General features: G+C 45.2%; 1 protein-coding gene and 1 pseudogene across 1 annotated transcript; both read right to left on the reverse strand.

The window, feature by feature from the left end:
• Positions 1-12: 12 nt before the first annotated feature.
• Positions 13-17,763, reverse strand: Cyp4b1 (cytochrome P450 family 4 subfamily B member 1). Its single transcript, XM_069987301.1, has 12 exons — positions 17,552-17,763; positions 11,174-11,315; positions 10,957-11,001; positions 9,399-9,526; positions 8,484-8,608; positions 8,048-8,199; positions 7,800-7,906; positions 6,879-7,069; positions 2,077-2,210; positions 1,303-1,367; positions 1,130-1,212; positions 13-696 (listed from the first exon to the last, which is right to left on the reverse strand). Exons 1-12 carry the CDS (start codon positions 17,726-17,728, stop codon positions 513-515), a joined length of 1,533 nt encoding a protein of 510 aa, XP_069843402.1. The 5' UTR covers positions 17,729-17,763; the 3' UTR covers positions 13-512.
• On the reverse strand, positions 2,687-4,716 carry LOC138803377 (COP9 signalosome complex subunit 4 pseudogene; annotated as a pseudogene).
• Positions 17,764-27,474: the final 9,711 nt, after the last annotated feature.

Below are 27,474 nucleotides of genomic sequence, written 5' to 3' on the forward strand. Positions count from 1 at the left end.
TGACTTCGCTGATGAGGGTTTGCTTGAGAATTCTTTATTCTGTACAGTTTAGACTTATTTTTTTCTTTATGCCCATTATATTCCAAACACACACGCATATGAAGAATGCATAAATTTACAGGGGGAAAAAGAAGTATCTCAATAAGGAGAAAAGCACTATTCTTCTCTCATAGGCTACCTGGTGGTAACTGTGCTTCCCAAGGGAAAACTTTCATTCCATTCACTAAGATACATTTCTGCTTCATTTCGGAAAGACTGTAAATTACAGGAGATATAGGAAGCTTCTCAAAGCAAGTGAGTGTTCACCAATGTTTATGGAATGGATGAATGAGCTCTAAAACTCCATGAATAACATAGACATGTGTACAAGGCACTGTTCATCAGTACCCACTCCCCTCCCAAACTATAAGCCTCTTGATGCCACAGAGCCATAATTCCCTTCATATAGTCTGAGGGAAGTCCCAAGGAAGTGGAAAATAACCTGGCCTTTCTTGGCCTTTGCTCTCTAAGGCCTACTTCTCAGACCTAGATCCCAGAGGCTTCAGATGGAGGTGTATACCATTCTTGGAGCGCAGGACCAGCTGTGGCATCTTGATGGGCAGCCGTGAGGAGTCCAGAGAGAACTCAAAGCGCAGCAAACAGAGAGCTGTGACCACCTTCATCTCATTCATGGCAAACTGCTGCCCAATACAGTTCCTGTTGCAAGCAACACAAAGAAGCATGAAACTATGGGAGGTCTAGAGTGAGGAAATCCAGTGCTTTTAATGATCAACAAAAACCAGTAACTTTTTAGATCTATAAGTGACTAATGCATTGCTTGGCCTGGGCTTAAGAACTGGATCTTGAGACTGGACACCAGTGGCTCACAACTATAATCCTAGCTCTGGAGGATTATGGCTCAAGGTCAGCCCAAGCAGAAAAGTACTCTATACTCCATCTCCAAAACAACCAGCAAAATCAAATGGTGGAGGCATGACTAGGTGCCAGCCCACCTACTTCCCAGGAGCAGGAATGGAATAAGGACCTAGCATGGTCCCCTTACCACAGAGCACCCCATAATGATGCTTCCCCCCCATAGTGTCCTCCGCCCTTCCTTAGGAGGGTGTGGAGGGTCTGGGCCTCTTCTTACCTAGGACCAGCAGAAAAAGGCATGAAAGCATAGGGGTGGCGTCCAGTCACATTCTCTGGTGAAAAGCGCAGGGGGTCAAAGACCTAAGAAGACAGACCTTGATTAAATTCTTACCAGGTCTTGGCATGACCTCCAAAGAGCCCACCCTGCCTGACCTCCCAGACATGGAGTACCTCAGGGTCAGGCCACACCGAGCTGTTCCTATGGAGAGCATAGATGTGCAGAGAGATCAGGCTGCCTGCAGGCAAAACAGGAGCTTTGTGACCAGAGGTCCTGAGCAGCCAGGCCCACCTTCACACATCCTTGAGTGTCTCCCTCACTTACATCTCACTACACTCAGCAATGTACTATGCCTAGGCCCTATAGGCCCAGCACTGAGCACAGCACCTGTCACAGACTTTTGTAGAATGAAGGAAAAGAAGAGGGGATCTCACCCTACAACAAAATGGGACAAACAGGGATGGTTATAGCCCTTCCATTTTCAATTAACTAACTTTTGGGAAGTTATTATTCATAAAATCATGATGTTAAAATCTAGCGGTTACTGGGTGTTGACTAGGTACAGGCTAGGTACAGGCCTGAGACACTCTTTGTAAAGCCACTATGTATAATTGTACATGTTGCATACTACACAGCCTCATAGTCAGTGTCAATCACCCCCCATGGAGTTGATGTTCATGTTGGTAAATGATAGCCTTGATGACCATTGTCTCTTTCATCTTGACCACAATTCTAGAACGTAGGTTCTCACTCTTCTTACTACCATTTCATAAAAGAACAAAGAGGTTTAGGGTAAAGGAATTGACTCAGATGTTGTAGATCCAGGACTTAGAACCAGAGCCCTCTGAACACAAAGCCACAGCTCTTCTTTGACCAACAGCACTGGGGATGTCAGAGAGCATCCACCATAAGACTCTGATTCTACCTCAAACCCCACCCTATCTCACCTTCAGGTAGAGAGCGGCCATCCACAAAGGTGACCGGCTTGTTGAGCTGCCGGTATACCTGAGGCACAGGTGGGTAGAGGCGGAAGGTCTCCTTGATGCACATGGTCAGGTAGGTCATCTTGCCCAGATCATCCCTGCCAACAACACAGGATGCTTGCAAATAGGGACCAGAGGAGTCCTGGGAGAAGGCAAGCTTCTGACCCAACTCCACCTCACAACCAGTCAGCCAAGACAGGGGAACACAGGAATCCATGGGCACAAGCCAGAAAAGACAAAGGGTGACCACTAAGACTCAGTGAACTGGAACCACTTGCCTCTGTCCCCTCCCCATCTTCAACACTAGAGAGATGGACCAAGACCTAAGAGACATATGTTCACCCAGTCATCAAGACAAGGTCTTTTCTACTTCCATGACTCTCAGGACCCTATGGAAGCCCCCAAAGAGTAGTTCTTTAGGTTCTGCTTCTTTTCCACTATGGATCTTGTTTGGGAAGGACAGGGGCTGATGCTGATTGAAGATTCAAGACTTGTTTTGGAAACGAGCTTTACAACGTCGGTGGGGGGGGGGGGAAGGGGAGGAAGGAGAAGGATTGGGATTGGGGGGGAGAGGGGAGGCTGGGAAGGGATGTGAAGGGTAAACAAAGGAGGAGGCTGCAATGCTTGGTAAGAAATGTACGCATTATCCTGCCCTTGTAATTGTAACTTCTCTGTACAGTATGTTCACAAATAAAATTAAATTAAATTTTAAAAAAAAGACTTGTTTTGGAAAACAATGATAAACTGTGTGTGTGTGTGTGTGTGTGTGTGTGTGTGTGTGTGTGTGTTAGAGAGAGGAAGAGAGAGAGAGAGAAACTTCTCCTTGACCTAATGTGAGGTTCAACTGCAACTCATATGTAATACCTAATTTCAGAGCCACCAATTCTGAGTTTTTCCTCCTAATATCCTGGCATTTCTTTTTTTTTTTATTTTGCTCATTTCTCCATTTATAAGAATAACCACATTTGGAGAGGCACATAGCACCTAAGTTTTACATGGCTACAAAGTTATCTCAAATCCCAAACTTCTTAGTCACAGATATTTCAAAGAAAAAGCTTTCAAAACATCTGAGTTAGCTTGATACCAGACCCTGAATATATGGGAACTACATGTTTAAATGCTTGGACTTTTTGCTCTATTATCTTCTTTAAATGGAATCCAGCATAAAAGGGACTTCAATGTGTAAGGTCATGATGCAAATGCTTCAGAGGGACAGTGGAAACAATCTGAACAACATGTAAAGGACGTAGTGTCATAGAAGTTCCTCGAGGTCTGGGCCATCTGGGCCTCCATGACTTGTGCTGTCCATTCTGGTGCTGTCTAGTTTTCTCCAGAAAGTTATTCACTTGGAAACAAAGTGATTGGATCTGTTTGTCCCATGTTGGCAGGGCTTCTCAGGTTTCAAAATGAACTATTTCATCAATCTGATCAATAAATCCATTCATATGTCCTTCTGTTATCATTTGAGATGCTATTTTTTTCTGCTTTAGCAGCAGTTATCTCTAAAAGAGCTCCAAGTTCTTCAAAGGTAATATTATTATATAGTTTGCTTACAGACAACAAATTGTGTTCAATAACAGTCTGTCCAAGATACTAGAACCATCAGCTGTAGTTGCTTTCTGGTGAGGCATCAGCATGGCAGCAAATTCTTGAAGTTGGTTTCCTCTGATGATCCTATCTAGGTACATTTTCTCTTGAATCCCATATGCAGCCAGTTGCTGGCACCTTTCATCCTTAAACAGAGTAGCCAGCATCTGAGAACGCTGCTGTCCTGCTGATGCTAAGATGGTACAGTGCAAAGCATGTTTTAAGTCCTCTAGTCTTTCACTTTCATGGACTATTGTCTTGTAAGAGAGCTCATTGTACCTTTGAGCAGCTTCAATGAATTTTCTTCTATAATCAAGAACATGTGCATAACATACTTTATAATGTATCTGCAACTGTTCATTGGTTGATTCATTCTGAAGCAATCATGCTCGATTTATGTAAGCCTCTGCCTGAACAGGATCATCATCCTCCAGATATAGCCTAGCAATCTTCAGGTAAGTCTCCAGTTTATAATCTACATTGTACTGTTTTTGTCCTGTTTCCAAAGGAATTCCCACCAACACTTGGGCTGCATTTCTCCAATCTTCTTCTTTCTCATATATAGATGCAAGATGCTGTCTTGTGGAAGCAACCTGCTCCTCAAATGAAATGACCCTAGGCTGGATCTTTTCCAAGGTGAAATGATAGGTTTCTTTGGCTGTGCTGTTAGGCAGGGTAGGGACATGTGTGCAGAAATCAGTTAGCAACTGTCGTGAGATGACAAGACTGACATTCTCATTTACTATTGCTTCCACAAAAGCTTTCAAAGATTCTAGTTGTTCTGCTCCAGATAACTGAATAGCTTTTTCTAGGATCTGGCAATACTTGCCCGCCAGATGTTTATGAGAGCCACTGGAATTCATGAGCTGAGCCAAATTCTGCCACATAGCTGCGGCCATCTTTTTTCCAGCTCAGCCACGGCTATGGGGGCCTCTTGCAGACCCAGAGAAAATGAGTAACGTTAGTCCTGACATTTCATTTGACTAAGTGTCCTTGAATTTGCTTCAAGTTTTAGATAGAGTTAAGTGGAAAGTTTAAAAAAAATGTTTAACTCAGCTGGGCGCTGGTGGCTCATGCCTGTAATCCTAGCTACTCAGGAGGCTGAGATCTGAGGATCGCGGTTCAAAGCCAGCCTGGGCAGGAGAGACCGTGAGACTCCTATCTCCAATAAACCACCAGAAAACCAGAAGTGGCGCTGTAGCTCAAGTGGTAGAGCGCTCACCTTGAGCTAGGCCCAGAGTTCAAGCCCCACGACCGACAAAAAAAAAAAAATGTTTAACTCTCTTGGAGGGCAGGAACAGGGGGCAAAGAAATGGAGAGACAAAGGGTAAACAGCTGTATGAGTAGTACTCAGATGAAAATGAGCTATACAATTTTTGGGCAAGGAAGGGAGGGAAAAACTTGGAGAAAGAGCAAAAGAAGGGGTGACACTGTCCAAAAAGAAATTTTCTCACAGTAGACAATGGTGGCTCACACCTGTAATCCTAGCTACCCAGGAGGCTGAGGGCTAAGGATCATGGTTCAAAGCCAGCCCAGGCAGAAAGTCCCTGTGAGACTCTTCTCTCTAATTAACCAGTTAAAAAAACAGAACTGTAGCTGTGGCTCAAAGTGGTAGAGCACTAGCCTTGAGCAAAAAAAGAGCTCAGGGACAGTGCACCCATACCTTGAGTTCAAGCCCCACAATCACCAAAAAGAAGAAGGAGAAGGAGAAGGAGAAGGAGAAGGAGAAGGAGGAGAAGGAGAAGGAGAGAACAATAAAATCATTTAATAAAAGAAAATGTTGTTTGTGACTCTAAGTATCACTATTCCACAATACTGTGAAATATGTGAAATTTATGTAATCACCTAATCTCAATTAAAGAAAAAAAGTGAGAGAAGGGATGGGTTAAGAGAGTTGGGTGACAATGTTGTCAGACACTTTGTACTCATATACTGTTTTGTAGAATGGGAACTTCTTTGTAAAACTACTTAAAGATAATTTAAAAAAGAAAAGAAAAAATGTTTAACTCCCTGATCATCTTTGTTCACATTATTACCTAGTTGTTTCTTCCTGCATTTTTCTTTGTTTTTGTTTCTGTTTTTTTTGGTTTTTGGTCGGTTGTGGGGCTTGAACTCTGGGCCTGGGCACTGTCCCTCAGCTATTCAGCTCATGGCTAGTGCTCTACCACTTGAGCCACAGTGCCACTTCTGGTTTTCTAGTGGTTAACTGGAGATAAAAGTCTCATGGACTTTCCTGCCCAGGCTGGCTTTGGACTGTGATCCTCAGATTTCAGTCTCCTGAGTAGCTAGGATTATAGGCATGAGCCACTGGCTCCTGGCTCTTCCAGAGGTTTTAATCCACCTTAAAAAGTTAATTCAAGCCCCACTCCTTCTGATCCCTTGTTCTCAACTTCCAAGCCAATCAGTCTTACTCCTTTCTGTGGTTTGCTATGGCTTTCTAGTTATGGCTCCTCCTTCTTTTCCCAGCTGCATCCCACATAGCACGTGGCACAGGGCTGTATACCCTGGAAGGTTTCCAACATTCCACCAATTAAAAAGTAAGTAATGGAGACTCCACCCCCTTAGAGTAAATTTTAAATTCCACCATTGGCTGAGCCTTTTCTGCACCTCTGTGATGTGCCTTGTCCCCACCTGGCGGCAGCACAGGCAGCACAGGAGAGAAGCCTGACAGGATGCGAAGGCCTTAAGGGTCAGAGGGTGAGGGAACATGTAAGAAATTCCCAGGGATTAGGCAACAAAGAGAGGTCAATTTGCTTGGCATTCAAGAATTCAGTCATGAGCCAAGAAACAAAAGAACAATGGAAAGTTTTCAAGTGATGGAGTTTGGAAATAGTCTTTTCTCCTTCACCAGGAAGAGTTGTAGAGTTTGACAGTTGTGTACCCAAGGCAGGTGGCAAGGGACTGGCCCTCCCCTAGTTGTCTTATCTCTGTCCATACCCAATTTCCTCCTCTTTCTCTCCCAGTGCTCCCTTCCCAGAAGGCAAATGCCTCTCTATGTGAGAAAGACTCCATTTGGGGAAAATAGGCTCAGGGATACACCCATACACAGCCCTCCCCCAGGAGGGATGAAGATAGCAGCTGCCATTTCCCAGATGGCTGTGTCATTCTCAGATGGTACAGGACGGGCCTAGCCCTCTCCCTGGCTGAGAGGGTGAAGGTCCATCTTCAGCCTCACTCACCACTGGAAGGAGTCCTTGTCCCCTAGGATCTCACGGACCTCATCCCGACAGCGCTCCTGGTGCTCGGGGTAGAGGGCCATGCAGTAGAGGAACCAGGAGATACCGCTGCTGGTGGTGTCATGGCCTTCAAACATGAATGTGTCCACCTCAGCACGGAGGTCTGCGTCTGACAGTGTGATCCCACTTTCATCCTGAATTAAAGCACAAGAGGGCAGCTCAAAGCCTTTAAGGTGGGTGCCACAAGAACTCAGAGCAATAGCTGTCAAATGCAAGACTGAAAGCCAGAGTGAAGGCTGCTCAGCAGATTGGGAGGTCAGGGGTTAAGACCTTCTCCCAGATTCCTGTCTTTCTTCCAAGTCCAACTTAGATGCATCTTACTCTAGGAAGTCCTCCTTGACCTTCTGGCCAAATGGCCTAAGACTTTTCACAGCTCCAACGTGAGCTTTGCTTACTCAGCAACAGACTACCACCTGGCAGAGAGAGGCATCTTTGCAATATCCGCCTACTTTTCCTTCCACTTGACTATCAACACCTGGAGTGCTTTCCAACCTCTGCATCCTAGCACAGGAACTACTATGGGGGAAGAAGCACTCAGTAAGTTTACAGAATTCCAAGATTCTACAGGGCCAAAAAAAATTTGGGGGGGGGGGCCAAAGGAGGGGGTCTTAGAAATATATAGATGTCTCCAGGTTGCTACCATGTCATGATCCAGGCTTCCTCTTTAAGCCACAGACTACTAGCCATACACCCTGCAGTTCTGAACCCTCGCTGACACATGTCATAGGACAAGAAGCCATTCCATGCTGGGGAAAAAAGAAAGACTGTCAGCCACTTGTGTTGGGCAGTAGACCTCTCCCAGGAGGATGGTCTGAAGAATCTTCTGAGACCAACATTTAGGTGAAATACATCACATACACTCACCCGAGCGCCTAGGAGAATGTCCAGGAAGTCCAGGTGCCTCCGTTGCTGGATCTTTTCCTGCTCCTTTTCATTCTGCAGAGCTTCCTTCCGCTTCCTGATGACTTCGTCTAGGCCAGGAACACAATGTCATTGTGTAGGAATCATCCTCTGCTCTAAGAGGAACTGAGATTCTATAGTGGGCAAGGCACAGAAAGTCCCAAAGGAAAACCCCACACTTCCTAGGGGTGATTCTTATGGGAAAGATTCACCTGTATGGTTGTGGGCCGTCTGGCAGGCCTTCAGAAATTGGCGGCCATGTGGGGTGAGCCAATAGATGAAGTCATTGTGATAGTGGAAAGAATCGATGCGCTGCTGCATCAGCAGTGTAAGTTTACTGACTGCCTGGTAGTAGTCATTGTCCCTGTGCAACAGATGTTGGACAGAAAGATGGGGAAATTCAGGCATTGACTGAAAACACTCCTGAGAAGCTCCCATCCAGGAATCCCATGCAACCACAGCAGGAGAGGGTTCCTGATCCTCCTCTTCCCACCCCTCAACCTCCTCACCCACACCAAATGTGGCTCCCTACCTCAAGTAAGAGCTAGGAGGGTGAGGGCAGATCCCTATCTCCTTTACAACAAGGAGCCCTTCTATCTCCCCCTTCTGAGACCTAGGCTGGGGGTGTCAGTCTGAGGTGCCCCTGACCTGTGGTCCAGGCCGCTGTGTCCTTTGCCAAATGTGCACTTCATGAGTGAGTCCAGAGCCATGTGACCCACATCACAGAAGATGTCGAAGCTTCTATCCTCCCGAGCCTTTTTTTCCCATTTGTCCTAGAGCCCAAAGATAGGAGACAATATGGAGACCAGCTGCACTAGACACCCTCCATTGTACTCCAGGACTGCTAAAGTCTATCAACACTGAGTGCCTCTTCCCAGTCCTGCCCTCCATCTTGTGAAATGTGGACTTTGGCAGCCTGTAGGAGAGGCAGGTTCAGATGACAGGACTAGGAGGAAGATTTTATGCAATCTGTTGGTACTTTCTCCCAGACAGGCTAGCCTGTAAGGAAGAGTAGGACCCAGAGATGGTGAGCTCCCCAGCATAGCATGTGTGTCAATTGAGCCCGCAGTAATGCTGGGAAGGAGTTTCCTGCAAAAGGAAAGACTAGTTTAGGTAACTTCTAGAATTCTCCAGTCCTGACCTGACATTCCTCTCAGAGATGAGTGTGAGCAGTTGTGAGAGCCAGAGAATAAAAAGAAGATACTTTTTAAATATGAAAAGCTCTCAACTATAAGCAGCACTCAAATTCTGCTCTATTAGGAGACTTATTGAAGATTCTCAAGACCTTTTAGTAGGGCAAGAAAGAGAGGCAGGCCTCCTGGTAGAGACAAGGAGCAGAGCTGACTGGGCACTGGGAACTTCAGTACAATCAGCCTGGTTTGCATCAGGGAGTCACATAGCAGAACTTGGGCGCTGCTGTTACAAGCAGAATGTGTGTGTGCAGGGCCTCAGGGATCCTCCCCTGGACAGAGCAGCTTCTGCCCTCATCCAGGGCAAAAGGAGGGTACAGAGAGGGCTGGTCCTACAGCCTACAGCTCCAGGAACCTGCCACAGGGAGCTCACCAGCATGGCGCGTGTGGAGTCAGCGAACACAGCCACATAAGGCTTCAGTACATCATAATGGAAACCAGGTGTAAGCAGCTTACGGTGTTGGAACCATTTGGGCCCATCCAGAACCAGCAGGCCTCTCCCTGGGAAGGGGGAAGAGAAAAGGGATGAAAGGACTGGGGAGTCCAGGCATTCCTGCACTAATCCTGGCAGGATTAGACCAAGCAGGCCTATCGCCCTTCCCTGAACCCAGACCTCTGCAGGAGTAAGCCACTAAAAGACTAAGTATTGCTCTCAGAGGCCCCATGCCCAGGCAATAGTTCTTGGGGAGTAAACTTTGTCCTTGGCATGGATTCCTCAATGACTGCCAGTCAGTTGCACCTACAGCACCTTGTGTTAGATGACACTAGACTCAGTCACAAGATTATTTGCTGCTAGGGACAGTAAGGTAGAAGGAAAGCTTCCTGGGCCTCAACTTTCAACTGCTGAGATGGAGGTTACAGCTTCATGGCTTGAGGAAGGACCCTGAACTCCTGACCCTATACACATACACAGTACACAGCGATGGAAATGTACTTCTGTCTTCAAAATTTGCCTCTCATTTTCCTAAATCTATATGTCTTTCCTTTTACTCTCTCCTTCCTAGTTATAGTGAAAACAAGACGCACTGAAATCTACCAAGAAAATTTTTTTCTTGCATTATTTGAGACCATTTTCTTCCTCTTGCCTCATTCTTTCTTAGCTCACAGAGAGCTGCTGTGGATGCCTTGGAGATCATGAGTAAAAGAAAAACTTTGGACTGGGGCTGGGAAGGTGGCTCAGTGGTAGAGTGCTTACCCTGCATGCCTGAGGCCCTAGGTTCAATTCCTCAGCACCACAAAAGCAAAAAAGAAAAAAGCCAGAAGTGGTGCTGTGGCTCAAGTGGTAGAGCGCTAGCCTCAAGCTGAAGAGCTGAGGTACAGCGTCCCAGGCCCAGAGTTCAGGCCCCACGACCAGACCAAAAAAAAAAAAAAAGAAAGAAAGAAAGAAAGAAAGACTTTGGGAAAATGTACACCTCAGCTTTAGAATACTCATTGACTCCTATTCATCTTCAACATCAATCCACAATACTAACTAGCCTGATACCAATTCCTACCTGCTCAACCTCATCTCCAAATTAAAAGTCTGCCTTCCAACCACACAGACTTTTCTTAGCCTCTGGTCCTAGCACCACAGCTTTCCATGCTCTTGTCCTGGACGGCACCACTTATCAAAATCTCCTGTAAGAACAACTGCCTCCTTCATGAAGCCATTCTTTACTTCCACTAAGTCCCCGGAGCACCTGCCTGGAAGGGAGGGAAGATGAAGGCTCAGCAAGGAATGTGCTTGGTCATACTTCCCCTGCCAGCCAAGAGCTCTCCTTTCCCCCTTGTCTCCCTACAGAGAAGTTAATCTTAAATAGGGACCAACACATGGGAACCAGATAAGTTGTCCACCTGATAAGATGACTGACTGACTGGGACAGGGCAGGGAAGGACTCTGGTCATCCAGCATAAGGGTTTAAAGGGAAGGGTAGGGAAAGCAAGGTGCTTACCAATCCACTGGAGGAAGAAGTCATACACATCTGGGGCCTTGGGGTCTGCAGAAGAGAAATGGTTCAGCGGAACTAGGTTCTTCCCAGAAGAGACTGGGGTGGGAAACTGGGCATCCCCTTCCTAGACTTTGGATATAGTCCCTGGACTCCTCCCCACATTGTGCCCTGAGTGGTGTGCTCTCAGAAAGCCCCCCACCCTCTCCTTGGAACACCTCACCCCCACGACTGTACACAGCTTTGGCATAGTCAGGTTCATAGATGTTCAGGAAGCCAATAAATTGTCCAAGCCAGAGTGAGTGGGCATATGGGAACTGGTGAGCCCAGGATACCACCTTGTCCAGGCTCCCTGTTTGCTGGATCTGAAATGGTAACAGAAGGCCAGAAGAACTCAGTAACCCAATGTCACCATCCAGGCCCCAGGTCCCTGGGCAAGAAAGGGTAGGTGGTGCCCAGGCAAGCCCTTGAACTTCTCTCCTTCTTCCTGTACCCCTTTCCTGAACAGTTCTGCTTCAGTGCCCACCCCAACCCCACAGCCACCGCTCTATATCCAAGCCACCAACCTCAGGAGCCCTGGAGATTGGCCTTTCTTTGGTCTCCAGCTACTAGCTTTGTCTTTGGGTTCTTGTCCTCCCAGGATCTCTGTATAGTTTGGTGGAAACTCCCCCATAGATTCATCTCTCATTCAAGCCAAGGAGATTATAAGAGTTTTCATTGTCCTTAGGCAGGCAATGTCAAAATAAGACAAAGTGATAAAAATCATGTTACCCCACAGGGAAGATGGAAACTTCTGGTGTCCTTGCTTTCTTTCTAACTGGTATCCATGGAAATACTCACTTCTGTATTATCTATGGGTCCTCTTGGATTTTCCTTACCAACTTTCTGATCACCTTTGTCACTCCTCCTCCCTCCATCTCTCCCAAGTCACAATAAAACCAGCACCTTAAAATCTCAGAGTGGGAAGGAACCTTTGGCTGTTCTGGTTTATCTGAGCCTTACTTCCCTCTTCACCAGTCATGTCCTTGCTTTTTTGCAGCATTTCCTGCAAAATGACAGGAGACCCTGACCTCATACTAACACTGATCTTGGAAAACAAACAGCCTGCCACAGCCTCCCTATGCCTAGATTTTTCCTATGTGCCCTGACTGTCCCAAGAACATGGTGGCAGTGAAGACAACACTTGACCTCACTGCTACAGAGCTGCAGCCCCTCTGAGAGAACTGGGAGGTCATCCTTCTAGGGGACACGTGACTGTGGCCCAGAGCCTATGGGTTACACAACAGGATGCCTCAGATTTGTCCTCGGATGCCCTAAGGTCTGGACCAGCTTGTTTTTCTCCAGAAGGAAGGAAGCAGTGGGAAAGCAAAGAATGGAAATAATTCACTGATCTGAGCTCTCCACCCCACCCCTGTTATCCTCTCATTTATACTCTTTGTTTACCCTGCTAGGGATAAGCAACAGGATGTTCTTACTATCCAAGAGTCTGAGTGAGTTTTGCTCCAAGAATCAGATAATAAAGGGATGTTATGTTGTCTAGTTGAACCACGACCTCTCTTTATGGGTAGGAAGAGTGAAGCCACTTTCCCACATGAGTTGGGATAGGTCAGAGGTACTGACTGAAGCCCTTCCTGCTGTCCTTCCTGTCAACAAGACTGGACAGGCCTTGGAACAGTTGACCTGAAGTGTGGCTGCTTCTACAGTCTGCTGCAGCTACAACTTTCCCAGGACTGCTCAAGAACATAAATCCATCAGCTTGCAAAGTTGGACATTTAGAAAAACAAACATTTGAGGAGGGAAGAAGAAAGAGATTTTCTTTTCTCTACCATAATGGGGTCCCTGAAAGGAGATCATGTTATACTCAGGTTCCTAGTACCAGGATGTCTGGCCCACCACCTCCACAACATGAAAATCCTTCCCTCCAGGATCCTAGACACCTCTAACTATAAGAAACCACTTTTTAGCTGGCACTGGTGGCTCACGCCTATAATCCTAGCTACTCAGGAGGCTGAGATCTGAGGATCACAGTTCAAAGTCAGCCCAGGCAGGAAAAGTCCATGAGACTCTTATCTCCAATAAGCCACTCAGAAAACCGGAAGGGGCACTGTGGCTCAAGTGGTAGACTGCTCACCATGAGCTGAAGAGCTGAGGGACAGTGCTCAGGCCCAGAGTTCAAGCCCCACAACCGACCAAAAAAAGAAGGAGGAGGAGGAGGAGGAGGAAGAGAAGGAGGAGAAGGAGGAGGAGGAGGAGAAGGAGGAGGAGGAGGAGGAGGAGGAGGAGGAGGAAGAAGAAGAGAAGGAGGAGAAAATAAACCACTTTTATTTCTTCTCTTTTTCTTTTTTCTGGTCAGTTATGGTGCTTGAACTCTGGGCTTGGGCACTGTCCCTCGGCTCTCCACCTCAAGGCTAGTGCTGTACCACTTGAGCCACAGTACCACTTCTGGTTTCTGATGGTTAATTGGAAATAAGAATCTCAGGGACTTTCTTGCCCTGGCTGGCTTTGAGCCCTGATCCTCATATCTCAGCATCCTGAGTAGCTAGGATTACAGGCATGAACCACTGGTGCCCAGCTAAGAAACCACTTTTCAAAACAGCCTTCTTTGGATTGTCCACATTCTAAACAAGATTTCTTCATCATGGGACTGAAAGCCAGCTGCCTGGTATCTTTCCAATGAGTCTCTGCTCTGTTCTCTGGAGACACTTTGGCTTGTTATCTAGAGAAATACTGCAGAAATCAGCCCTTTTTGCTCTCCTCCAAGATGGACTCCCCTAGGGGCCTTTGTATGCCATAGTTTCAATGTCCTCCCATCATGCCTACTCCTCTAACTACAAAATTATCACAGCAGAGTGTGTATGTGTGTATGTCTGTGTCTGTGTATGTGTATCTGTGTGTATCTGTGTGTATGTGTGTGAGAGAGAGAGAGAGAAAGAGAGAGAGAGAGAGAGAGAGAGAGAGAGAGCAAGCCAGCATCAAGATTTTAAAGCTTAAACGTTAGAAATACCTACCAGAAAGAACCAGTCAAGAACAATAAGAGAACCGACAAAATCACTGAAGTATCACTTACACAAACATATCAGAGATTCGACTACAGGGTCGAGCAGAAAGCCTAAAGAGAGAGGATGGAATGCATAATGTCCCCAAGGAACAGAGAAGTGGCTTACTCTCCACTCTAGTGACAGACAAGTGACTTTTTTCCCATCTTCTCTTACAGACACAAACATACATATCAATGTATATGACCATATAAGTCACAGAAAGAACCTATATAGCCCACTGGAAGGAGCAAAAGGACTCGTCAACCTCTTTGGGTGAATGAACCCAAGATCTGCCTTCCTGTTCCATGTAAAGAAGGCTTCCACAAGTGCTCAAGGCCAACCTACCTCCCTCTCTCCCTTTTACCCCTCTCAGATCTCACCCTCTTTAGTAACTCCTTCCTATCTGCATTTAAAACATGTCTGTTACAAGTAATAGAAAGAAAAAATTTTAAAAGCAGAACTTCTTTGGTTCAGCTCCTTCAAGTTTAGCTAACACCTGGTTTTCCCTCCCTTCAGAATAACTATTTCTTTTTTTTTTTTTTTTTGGTCGGTCATGGGGCTTGAACTCTGGTCTTGGGCACTGTCCCTGCGCTCTTCAGCTCAAGGCAAGCGCTCTACCGCTTAAGCCACAGCATCACTTCTGGTTTTCTAGTAGTTTATTGGAGATCAGAGTCTCACAGACTTTCCTGCCCGGGCTGGCTTTGAACTGTGATCCTCAGATCTTAGCCTCCTGAGTAGCTAGGACTACAGGCATCAGCCGCCAGCACCCAGCAACTATTTCATTTTTTTAAAGATGGTTACACTATGTAGCCCAGGCTATCCTGGAATTGCCTATTTTGATCATGGTTCTTGCCTGGCAATTGCTAGGGTTCCAGTTGCGTACCACCACTGGCTTGTAACCTAAGTTCTCAAAGGAGTTCTTCCTACCTCAGTACTTCAGCCCTCGATTGCCCCCACGTGCTTCCATTGAGGTGCATACCCCCTTCTCTGGTGTTAAGCCTTGGCAACTGACAGCTGCTGTGCCCTGGGCAACTCCTTGCTCTCCTTCTGACTCTTGATGTCATCCTCTGTAGTTCCTTTCCCGTTGTGTGTTCTGGAAAAATGATGTTCCTCTAGGTCTCACCCTTAGCATCTTCCCATACTAGAATTTTCTCCCTGGAGGCTCTTCACCTTCTCCTGTGCCAGCTTTTGTTACCTACCTTCCTCACTGGACAGCTTTTTCCAAGAGATCTTTCTTCCTGGGCCCCCCAAATGTCAACAACCTCCCCCCTACACACTCATCTATACCATATCCTCCAGGGCTCATATATGTGTTTATACACATTATGTTTGCCCCCTAAGTCTTCTCTTCCTCCTTTCCTAGGGAATAGAATCACCACCCATCTCAAAACTACCTAGAAACAGAGGTGATTTTCTCCTTGGTTTATAGTGATATCAAGAGATACATCCTATGGAGGCTGGCCTTCCCCACTGCAGGCCTGCCAAGCAACTACATTGGAATTAGTAAAGCAGAGCTAAGAGAATCAAAGGCGGCAGGTCCCAAAAGGAAGTTCCTGCTATAAAACTCCCCAAAGCCAATACCAGAGGCTTCCATGCCTGATCCCTGGATGGGTGCTGCCATCTCCCTAACCTTCTCTTGCTGGGCCTCAGTGCCCCATGTGTTCTACTAGAAACACAGAAAAATTCTTTCCTTTTGCTCAAAATCCTCCAAATTCTATCCTTGTGACTCACAGAGTTGTTTTTTGTCTTCATGTGGCATTGACACATTCTGCTCTGATCCAGCTGTATTGATGCCTCAGTTTTAAAAAGGTCAAAAGCAATCTTTATCTCCTCTTCCTAGTAGATGAAAGGGACCTCAGAGACCCCCTCACATTTGTGGCATTGGCTTTGATATCTCCTTCCTCTCCTATTCTCACTGTGTCAGTACCTGGTCTACTCTACCACTCATTCTTCCCCATGGCTCAATCCATCCGCCTGGATTGCCTCCACCCTGGCCCCTACCTCATGTTCGTATTCCACCCTGGTCCCAGCTCCCTACTTGCCCTTCCCACTGGCCTCTGCCTCCTATTTGTACTCTTTCCAATTCCCTCTGTTTTACCTTTTGTAGAGCTGTTGATAAGACAATGCTAGTTGCTTGGAAAAAGGAGAATCAAAGACAGGGTTTGATTTGGAAGCAAGGAACCAAAGAAAGCAAAGATCTCAGGTTATTTTGCCTTAGGAATTCCTTATAGTGATGTCAGATTTGGTATCTGTCTGCCCAGTGGTTTGCTAAATCTCTACACTTTATCCCATTCTATAGATACTTTTCTAACCTAGAAATTTGATCAATAAGGAAGTGAAAATACAAAGGGGGAATGACTTCTCTGATAAGAAAAAGTGAATAAGAGCTGGGATATAGCTCAGTGGCAAAGCGCTTGCCTAGCAAGTGCAACGTCCTGGGTTCGATCCCCAGTACCAAAAAAGAAAAGACAAAAAAAAAAAAGAAAAAGTGGATAAAATGAACAAGAGTCTTTAGAATCCAACACAAAATCAAGGAGACTCTTGCAGAGATGGGCAAGGCCAGAGAAGAGCCCCAGATATCTCCAGGATCAACTTACCTTAGACTAGAAACTAGCATTCCCCCTTACACACACACATACACACACACACACATACACACACACATACACACACACACACACACACACACACACACACACACACAGAGATTAGATTAGGTCTACCATGAACTCCTACAGTATATCAGAGTAGCTCCTAGAATAGGACATGTCCCTGCCTTACAGGAAGGTACTCCAAAAATTGAGTAGGGTGAGGGGTACAAGCTACCAGGGCTTCCAGACTGTAATCTTAGAACAAGAAAAGAAGTTAGTTTTGATGGACAGCTCTTCCACATCCCACATCCATCCTTACCAGGTGTAGAAATCAACTTGTAATGGCTTTTTAATATCTGGTTATCTTCTAAAACAAAATGCAGAATTTCTGGGTCTGACTTTGACTTGACCTCTGGTCTACTAACCACATGGAGTTAAGTAAGCCCTTCACTGACTTGGAATCTCAAAATCTTCCTCCTTACATTAGGGAAACAACCCACCTTGCCCTTCCAATTTCTCAGGTTCTAGTGTAGACTCAAACCACAGCAAAGGTGTCAAGCCCTGGAGGAATGCAATGGTATTCAGATGGTGCCAGATGGTTTCCCAGGAAACCTTTGTTGTACTCAAAAGCACCTCTCTGATTCTTCCAGGCCCTTCTCTTTCTGCCAAGCAAGAGCCCTCCAGCTAGGAGGGCCAGAGCTAGGCTGTTTTCCAGACTCTCCATGTTCTCCTGGGGCAGGAGAAGGGACAGCTGGAGTAAAGGGTTTGCTCAGACAGCTCCAGTATGGCCTTCTGGGGCTCCATCTTTGAAGTGCTCAGGATTTCTAGCATAGCTTGAAAGGTAGGAGTGAGGGAAAGCACACTAAGAAACACTGTTCCCAGTAAGTATATCATCTCCTGCCCCTAGGAGATTAGGCCTGATTCTCCAAAGGAAAGAAGAAACTGGCTCCCTCCCCAACCCCCTCCACATACCTCATGAGCATGCCCAAAAAGCCAATGGGTTGGGGGTCCTGGGAAGCTGTCCAAAGCCCTGGCCAACTTCTGCCTTCGAAGTAGTAAACGAAGAAGCTTGAAAAGACTGATGAGCAAGATCGCTACAAAAGCCCATAGGCCCAGGCGGAAGAGGCTCAGGGAGAGGAAGCCCCCCATGGCTAGAGTTGAGGTGTCTGAGCTCCACTTTGTCTTCGCTGCTCTTGAGTTCTTTTATACGCTGGACCCAGGCACTGTGCCAGGCCCCACCCCAAGTCACTCTTGGAGCCAGCATCAGCCCAAGCTGGGCTGAGTGCCACAGGGTGGAAACAGCAACCTCATAAAACAGAAGAGGCAGCCTGCATGACTTCTCCCAAAACTCAGCTAAAGAAAAACCAGGCAGGGCTGGGAAGGTGGCTCAGTGGTACAGTGCATGCCTTGCATGCATGAGGCCTTGGGTTCGATTCCTCAGCACCACATAAGCAGAAAAAAAAAAGCCAGAAGAGGCTCTGTGGCTCAAGTGGTAGAGCGCTAGCATGAGCTGAAGAGCTAAGAGACAGCGCCCAGGCCCAGAGTTCAGGCCCCACGACTGGACCAAAAAAGAAAAAAGAAAAGAAAAACCAGGCAGTGGGCTTCAAAGAAACCAGGCAATGAACATCCTCTTTTAGTTCCTTAGAGGAGAGAACAGAAGGCAATTACTAGTGACATAGCAGCAACTCTTTTCTGAAGACACCTTGGTATGTTCAAGGGAATTTTACATATTGTTCATTTGACTCAAGACAACAAGGAGGTCATAGGTGCTCACTCTTTATGCCCATTTTCCAGATAATGAAATTAAAGCTCAGTTTGCCTGTACTTACTTCTAAGAAAGCTTCCATTGTCCCCTTTGATGGGAATCGGCTTTGTTCTCATAACTCCATGTTACTTCCTTCTCAGCCCAGTTCTTTTTATGTATTCAAAGACCCTATATGAAGGACTTGCCTTTCCCCTCTTGGCCCATTCTTTCTATGTATCCAAAGATGGAAGATGAAGGATTGACTCTCACCCTGTTCTCCCAGGTGCATACAGATACTAGGCAACCAACCCTCTCAAAGATAAGTGCAGACTGCCTGAGGCTGGCAGGGTGATCTAAGCCTGACTATAAACATTCCATCCTGCCCAACCAAAAAGCCCCTACTTTCCTTGACCTAATGGCATTCTCATTAACTTCTGCCTCCTTGCCCAGGCCGCATAAAAACCCAGCTCTTGTCCCAGCTCATATACACAGTCTCTAAGCCCACAGGAAGGCTGGGTCCCTCGCTGCTCTTTCTCAATAAACAGTCCTCACCTGTAGAAGGTCAAGTCTGGCCTGTTTCCTTCCTTTCTCCTCCATTTTCCTAACACCCTTCAATGTGGACCCTTATAAAGGGACTTGCATTTTTGCCAGGTTCATGACATGCTTTGAGTCTTTCTTTGTGAAATACTTCTGGGGTAAGGCTTCAGGTCCAGAAGGGAGATGCTGGGCCAGAAAAGGCCAACTATAAGCCTAAAACTATAGTACATTTATGAACATAGAATATTGTCCTTTCAGAATGATGGAGAAAGATAATCAAACTCAATCCCTCTTGAATGAATGGCTCCATTTAGGCCCAGAAAGGGGCCAGGGAATTCCAGCATTGTCCACACAGACAGTGACAACTGTCAATGCCTCAGTCCAGAGCTTACTGCAAACCATATCAAATTCATCCAGAAGTGAATAAGGATTTGGAGTGAACATTCAGTGAAAGGGTTCCCAGCATCTATTTATTGAATCCCCCCTTTTTAACCAATGCCATGAATGTAGTGCCTTGGGGATACATTGATATTGGCCTTCCCTCCAATGGCAATATGGACATATATTTATGTGAGCTATCACACAATATTTATAGGCTACATATCACATCCTGATGTCCATCACTTAGCTGTAATCTAGAAACTATTTAACTTCTTTTTTTAATTTTTATTTATTTTTTTATTGTGAAAATGCTGTACAGACCGGTTACAATTACATGGGCAAGATAATGAGTACATTTCTTATCAAGCATTGGAGCCTCCTCCTTTGTTTCCCCTTCCATCCCTTCCCATTAGAAACTATTTAACTTCTAGGGCCAAAGGTAGGTCATTATATACTCAGAGTTAGATAATCTCAGGTCTTAAATCAACTCCTAGTCTTTCATTCTACCAACTCTCCACCTTTGTCACTCTGGCAGTATAATTAAAGTCGTCTGAATGCACCCGGACAACAGCTGATTATTGTCACAACAGATATATAACCAAAGTCAGTCAATAAGAGCTAATGAAACCTGAACTCTGATACTTAAACTATCTAGAATTGAAATAAGGAGACTGGGTTTAAGCAATATACCTGTCCTCACAACCATCCTGGCACCTAGCTGGGTTAAGGAGGCTTTTCACCCAGGTTCAGAAGCCTAGAGGTGGGATAAGCCATTCTTTGAATTGCAGATGCTTAGCTCCAGGAGAGCTAAGAGAGCTATGTTTCAGAGAACATGTAGATGTCATGCTGTTTGGGCTTAGGGAAATTTTGCTCCAGAGAATGACTGTTTCCCACCCCAAGCACGTGGGTTTTGTCTTTAAAAGCTTGGTTTATGGGCTGAGAAGGTGACTCAGTGGTAGAGTGCTTTCCTTGCATGCATGAGGCCCTGGATTCGATTCCTCAGCACCACATGAGCAGAAAAAGCCAAAAGTGGCACTGTGGCTCAAGTGGTAGAGTGCTAGCCTTGAGCTGAAGAGCTGAGGGACAGCATCCAGGCCCAGAGTTCAGGGCCCATGACTGACCCAAAAAGAAAAAAGCTTGGTTCAGCCTCAATTCAAGGTTGCAAGTCATTGGGACAGGAGTCCACCTGCAGTTGCTGGCTCTCCAATAAAGACTCCCAAGTCAACCTCTCAAAATGTTTCTTACCAATTGACTTCCTGTACAACAGAATCAGATTCTCTCTCACAGAAAGGAGACAGAATTTGTCTCAAAATTTGAAGCATCAAAAACAAAGTTAATGTAGAGTTTCCAACAGAAGGGCAAAGAGACTAGTCTTTGTCTTCAAGTTTACAGGAAGCCAAAGAGGGAATCTTAAGCAGAAAAACAGAAGGGTTCCAGGAAGACTACCCATTTTGTGCATTCATGGTGAGAGATTCTGGATGGTGAGGATGGCAGCTGCTGAAGACCCAGAGATTAGAGGAAGCTATCAGTGAGTTGATCCTTTGGGAAGATGGCAAATCTAGACAAGGACATAACAGAGGACACGATCCTGAATGACAGTGTGGAAAGGGCTGAAGGTCAACCAGGTTTGGCAGATAAGGAGATGAAGTCAGAGAGAGGATGAGCTGGGTAAATAAGGTAAATGTTGCTTGTGTCCTCGGGGGTTCTGTATACCTCCTCCTGCCAGAAATGTGACCCAACACTATTTTTTAGGCACACCCTAATCTCCACTCCCTGGCTAAAGTTTGACAGCTATTCATACATCTATGGTAAAAGACAGGTGAGAACATGGCCAGAATCAGAGGCTGAAGTTAAGTAGCACCAACTCCCAGGTCCTATCCCACTAGTGACTCAGCAAACTTGGCAGCATGATTCAAAGAAGCCAAAATGTACTTATCTGAACCTTCCATTTAATCTGGTCTTAATGTGGCCTTCAGGGGCCCAATGAAAAACTTCTGCTACACAAAATAAAATGTTGGAGAGATGCCTCAATCTTGTATTCTGGCACAGATTGGACCTAGCTCTCAAGAGCATATTTTATGTCACTTCTCAGCCTTAGGTCCAGTCACATCACTCCAGTCCTTTGAAATTAGCCATCATGAGAGTGTTTAAACCACAGAAATTGACAGATGCCACAAATTAAGGCTGTCTCCCCTAGCAAGCGGGTTGTAGAACATTCTCCCACATGCCATCAGCCCATCACCATTATAAATAACAAAACTAAAAGGCTTCTTTTCAGAAATCTATAGGTCTTTAGTACCCATTTCTCAGAGGAGCCTGGGTGGTAGGAATGGTGAAGTAGAGATACTGAATCAAACCGGTATCATCTTGGCTATGAGATGTCTTTATGGTGGAGGCAGGAAAGTCCAACCTCCTAGGTGATGGGCATGTCTGAATTCCTAAAGGCAGGGTGGGAACTTGGACAATAGTTACTGGACCTGCCAGTCTTTAAACTCTCAAGTCTTGAACTCTCAAGTTCACTTGACCCTGCCACCGACTTGACCCTATTTGTGCCCAGACCAGCCCAGGGCAGGTATGCTATGCCTCGTGTCCTGTGTCCTGTGTCCTGTCTCCTGGCTCTTCTCCAGTCACCATGGTATTCCACTTCAGCTCTCCATTGGAGTTGATCTGGTTTGTTGGTATTGAGTTTTTTGCTCTTTCTTTCCTCTCTCGCTCTCATGTCTCAGTTTTCTGACCGTGTTAAGTGTATTAATGCGGCTGCAGGTCTTTGCAACAAGAGTCTGCCTACAGTCGCTGTCCTTCTAATAAAGACTCTGGATTAGACCTCTCAGCATTTGGCTTCTCTGTTTTCTTGTCATATAACACGGTATTAAAGAAAATGGAGATGAAGACTGCCTTTATCCAGGTCCTTTCCAATAGTTCTTGTCCTATAGAAAGCCTTCTTTCAACCTTTCCTTTCCAGAAATATGGTTGGAAACCAGTCTTTACAATCTACCACCTTAGTTTTTCCCTTTTAGCAGTGACTTGAGTAATTACCACTTATTCTCAAACCCTTACATTCTGCTGCAAGCCAGAGACCAGGCTCATCTTTCCCTCAATTTGTACAGGACAGAAAAGCTACAGCATTCAATGAATCCATCATTGAGTATATGAACGAAAAGACATCTTCCTCTTCATTGAGTGTTATGCAGACACTGAGTGACGGAGTTGTAAAGAAAACAAAGCCAACATGCATCTACAACATAACACCACTCTCCCCCATAGCTCTTTAAATCTTCAAGAGACACTCAGAGTCCTCTTTACTTTTTTGCACACAGTAGACATTAATTACCAAGTAAATACAGAAGGGACTAGCTACTATAGCTGGAGATACAGGGGAAAATAGTAAAGAAAGGGCTTTCTTATCAATGCAAAACACACTGAAAATGTTGTACCAATGCCCTTCTGGAGGGCACACATACCTCTTGTGGCTGGGTCCCAGTAACCTCTTATGATTATAACCTCTTACGGTTGTAATATATGAGACCCTATCCCCATTTCCCAGCAAAGTCAGTCAAACTAACTTCTCAATGGAGGCAAGGGCAGGCAGGTGTGATTCAGAAAAAGAAAAGTGGTACTAGAGTAGTATTCTCCACTCAGCTTCACACTGAAACCACCTTGGAGCTTTAAAATACCTGACACCCTTGCCATAGCCCTGTCCTCTGTGGTGATCCATGATCGGATAGTACAGCCTTCTTCATAGGATGTTGCAAGGGTCCTTGGAATGTGACAACAGCCTATGCACATTATAAAAGCTGGTGCTTCATGTGAGACATGGTAATCAGTAAACTGGTGCTTCATGTGAGTCATGGTTATCAGTGCCCAGAGTGAACAAGGAAGAAGGGAGATGTCCCCTTTCTTGAATTGGCATCTGGGATTTTCTGATCCTTGTGGTCTGCCCAGCTCCTTTAACATGGGCTGTATTTGTACAGCTGTGGCTGAGTACCTTGGTCTTGCAGCGTAAGGTCAGAAAAAAAATGGAAATGGGAGGGCGGAAGGGTAATGAGAAATATGAAGTAGGCAGGTTTGCCCAAAGTCAGTTATTTTACAGGCCCTGTCCCAAGTTGAGACTCCAGAGAGCATAGATGTGGTCCTCCTTCCAAAGGGCTCTAGTTCACTACAAAGATGCCTTTGCTTCAAGGAAAACTAAGAATACAAGATGAGTGGGAAGAGGTGCACGACTCAAACTTCCTGTTCTCCTGACGTCTCTGCCCTTCTACCTAGGATGGTGTGATAAGATTGTTAACTTAGTACCAGACAACTAGTGTGACTGATTGGAAGGGGAGGGAATACAGATTAGACAAAGAGTAGTGCAAACATAAAAACATGTCTTTGCTTAAGTGAAATAAGAAAAACAGTTTATCTTGAGTCAAGTATCAATGACCATGGCCAAAGAACACAGATTGGAATCACCCTAAATGACATGACATGTTCTGTGGAAAAGGTTATATAAAGTTTATAGTTATAAAAAACGAGCATCAGGGACTCAGTGGAAGGTGAAGGTGGCTCAGTGGTAGAGTGCTTGCCTTGCATGCCTGAGGCCCTGGGTTCGATTCCTCAGCACCACATAAGCAAAAAGAAAAAAGCCAGAAGTGACACTGTGGCTCAAGTGGTAGAGCGCTCACCTTGAACTGAAGAGCTGAGGGACAGCTCCCAGGCCCAGAGTTCAGGCCCCACGACCGGACCCAAAAAAAAAAAAAAAACGATCATCATAACATCATAAGTCAATACCTTTACCCATACATTGATTGAAGCCTCAGATAGGCAGGGTACAGATAAGCCAGGAAATCTCTCCTAAAGCTTCAGATGTTACCTTATTACATGCTCAGCTTTAGGGTTAATAGAGGCTACAGATCTGCTGAGCTTCTGGATATATGAAATTGATCCACATAGTTACAAAAACGTTGTTAGATGCATCGTGCAACATGCAAAAACATTAAGTTAAATGTTTTTGATTTGTTAATGGTAAATAACTATTTAGAGAGACTAAAGACAGGCCAAGGTAAGTCTGAGTCTCTTGCTATAATATTCCATCTCTCCACAATCATGATGATCTAGTCAACCACGTTCAAACAGTCTGTAGGATCTTTAATATGGATATAATGTCTTCAGGGAAGTTCAGTGTGAAGCATTTTAAGATTTCATAGGTACCAGGTGCCGGTGGCTCATGCCTATAATCCTAGCTACTCAGGAGGTTGAGATCTGAGGATCGCAGTTCAAAGCCAGCCCAGGCAGGAAAGTCCATGAGACTCTTATCTCCAATAAGCCACTAGAAAACTGGAAATGGAGTAGAGCACTCGCCTTGAGCTGAAAAGCACAGGGACAGGGCACAAGCCCAGAGTTCAAGCCCCAAGAGTGACCAAAAAAAAATAAAGAAACCACAGGCAAGAGCCCATCTTTATAGGAAAACATGCCCAACTACTGGCTTTCTTTGGAAGAGAACAGATGCCTTGTCTGCCAGAAGTCACGCTGTCAGTCAGTCTAGTGTCAATCATACTAGCTCCACTGAGTCATCTTCTTAATGAGGGACAATGGAGAAAGAGCAAAAAAGAGAAGAAAGAAGGGAAAGAAGGATGAGCAAATAGCTCCCTCTAGAATTCCAGATAACTTTTTCTCCACTCTGCCATGGGTATAAATTAATTGAGAAATATCCTGGAATCAAGGAATTAAATATTCATGTGAGGGCTCCCAAGATCCACAATCCCCAACTTTTGGGCTGGTTAGCCACCTCCTCAACTGACACCCAAGTCATCTGGGACTGCCAGAAGCTCCTTGGGTTTCTGACTAGCCTGAGATGCAAGCCCAGCTCTGGACAAGTGTTTTCACCTCTCTAAACTCAGGTTACTAATCTACAGAAGCAGGTTATAACAGTACCCACCTTAAAAGGTTGCTTGGAAGATTAAGGAAGATAATGTGTATGAAGTGACAGGCACTCATTATGAATAGCTTATCAAGCAATTCTTAAGGTTGTTTCTGGGTAGAGGATGATCAATCATCCCAACACGCCCCCACAGCACTCTCCAAACTATTCATCAATCAAAAGAGAACAGCAGAGACAACCTTTAGACTAGATTCTGGGGCTTCTCTGTCTTCTGAGCAACTTTCCCCACTAAGATAGACTGGTTTCAGGGTCATCCTAGCTGCCTTGGTTGGTGCCTGAGCCTGTGTACACTTGAAGTAGAGGGAGAAGGACAAGACTGTAGAATGTGGGAAGGGCAGGCAGAGTCAGGAGATTCAGAAGACATGTCCATTCAAATGGCCTCTCAGTAAGGCAAAGCAGAGTTTTGCTTCCAGAGTGACTTGGGGGCTTTTGATTAACAAGTCAGAACCAGGCCCCCCAGAATGAATCATTTGGGAGTGCTGGGTGGTAGGTTGGGTTGAAGATTTGGCTCCAGGCCAATCTCTGCAATGGCTTCCTTGAGGAAATCTTTTTCTTTGGTCTGTCCATCTGTTCAGTGGAGCAGTTCTTCATATACAAACCATCACAAATGGACACTATAAAACAGTGAATGAAGAAGTAAATCTATTTATGCTAATATGGATAATCTCAAAAACAAATCTGAGTAGAGGAGAAAATAAGTTGCAAAAGCAAGTAAATACATTAAAAACAACAACAAACAAACAAAACAACATTCTTTTAAGAAAGGATCTTATGTTACCCAGTCTGAACTCAAATTCCAAGGCTTAAGCAATTCTCCTTCCTCAGTCTCCCAAATAGCTGGAGACTACAGGCATGTGCTAGTGCACTTTGCTTCTGTGTGACTTTAAAACACAAAGAAACAAATGGAGAGACATGGGGAAAACAAATGTAATAGTGGCACTCAATAGAGACTGTTGAAAACGAACTATACACCAGGCACTCTGGGTCATGCCTGTAATCCCACCTACTTAGGAGGTTGATATCTGAGAATCACAGTTTAAGGCCAACCCAGTCAGGAAAGTCCATGTGACTCATCTCTAATAAACCACCAGAAAATTGGAAGTAGAGCTGTGGCTCAAGGTTGTAGAGCTCTAGCCTTGAGTGAAAGACCTCAGGGACAGCACTGAGTTCAAGCCTCTCGACCAACAACATATAAAAAGAAAATGAATTATACAATTGTGGGTGGGAATGGGATGGAAAAACTGGGAAGAACAAAGGAATGGGTGACATTGACCAAAAAGAAATGTACTCTTAACCTGACTTATGTAACTGTAACCCCTCTGTACATCTTTATAATAACAATATAGTTGTTTTGTGTGTGTGTGTGTCAGTTGTGGGGCTTGAACACTGGGCCTGGATGCTGCCCCTCAGCTCTTTAGCTCAAGGCTAGCGTTCTACCACTTGAGCCACAGCACCACTTCTGATTTTTTCTGATGTTTTGGTGGAGATTAGACTTTCCAGCCCAGGCTGGCTTTGAACCATGATCCTCAGATCTCAACCTGCTGAGTAGCTAGGATTACAGGCATGAGCCACGGGCACCTGGCCAATATAGTTTTAAAAAAAAAAAAAGACACAAAGAAATAGTACTGTGTATCATACTTGCCTACATAATACATAGGAAAAATAGTATATAAAAAAGTATATAAAAAACCTGGATGGAAATAGTATGTGCTATTTCCAATTTAGACTTTTGTAGAAGGAGGAATGGCAGAAGATGGATGATTAGGGTAGCATTTTAGCTGTATTTTGGCATTTAATTGCTTTTGAAAGAGATGGCTAAGAGAATAGCTCAGTGACAGAGCACTTGCCTAGCATGCATAAGGACCTGGGTTCAGTCCCTAGTGCCATCAAGAAAATAAAATAGAGGACATCAAAAGCAAATATGAGGGGCTGGGAAGGTGGCTCAGTGGTAGAGTGCATGCCTTGCATGCCAGAGGCCCTGGGTTCCATTCCTCAGCACCACATAAGCAAAAAAAGAAAAAAGCCGGAAGTGGCGCTGTGGCTCAAGTGGTAGAGCGCTAGCCTTGAGCTGAAGAGCTGAGGGACAGCACCCAGGCCCAGAGTTCAGGCCATGACTGGACCCTCCCCCCCCAAAAAAAGCAAATATGACAAAAATATTTGTATCTGTTAAATATTGGCTATGGGTTCATTGGTTTCTGTTCCATCCTTTCATATACTTTCAGTTTGTATAGCATTTTGTCATTTTTTCTTTAATTTTATTTTATTGTAAGGGTGATGACAGTGGGGTTACAGTTACATAAGTAAGGTAATAAC

The sequence above is a fragment of the Dipodomys merriami genome, unplaced genomic scaffold (assembly GCF_024711535.1).
Source record: "Dipodomys merriami isolate MVZ:Mamm:240054 unplaced genomic scaffold, mDipMer1.0.p SCAF_34, whole genome shotgun sequence".
Taxonomy (NCBI): Eukaryota; Metazoa; Chordata; class Mammalia; order Rodentia; family Heteromyidae; genus Dipodomys; species Dipodomys merriami.

Excerpts from the sequence above, each read along its gene's own strand:
- Cyp4b1 (XM_069987301.1), bottom strand. The coding sequence starts at position 17,728 with ATGGGGGGCTTCCTCTCCCTGAGCCTCTTCCGCCTGGGCCTATGGGCT. Across the intron at positions 7,907-8,047 it reads GACGGCCCACAACCATACAG|ACGAAGTCATCAGGAAGCGG; the intron begins GTGAATCTTTCC and ends TTCCTGGCCTAG. Across the intron at positions 1,368-2,076 it reads TGGCCGCTCTCTACCTGAAG|GCAGCCTGATCTCTCTGCAC; the intron begins GTGAGATAGGGT and ends TTTTGCCTGCAG.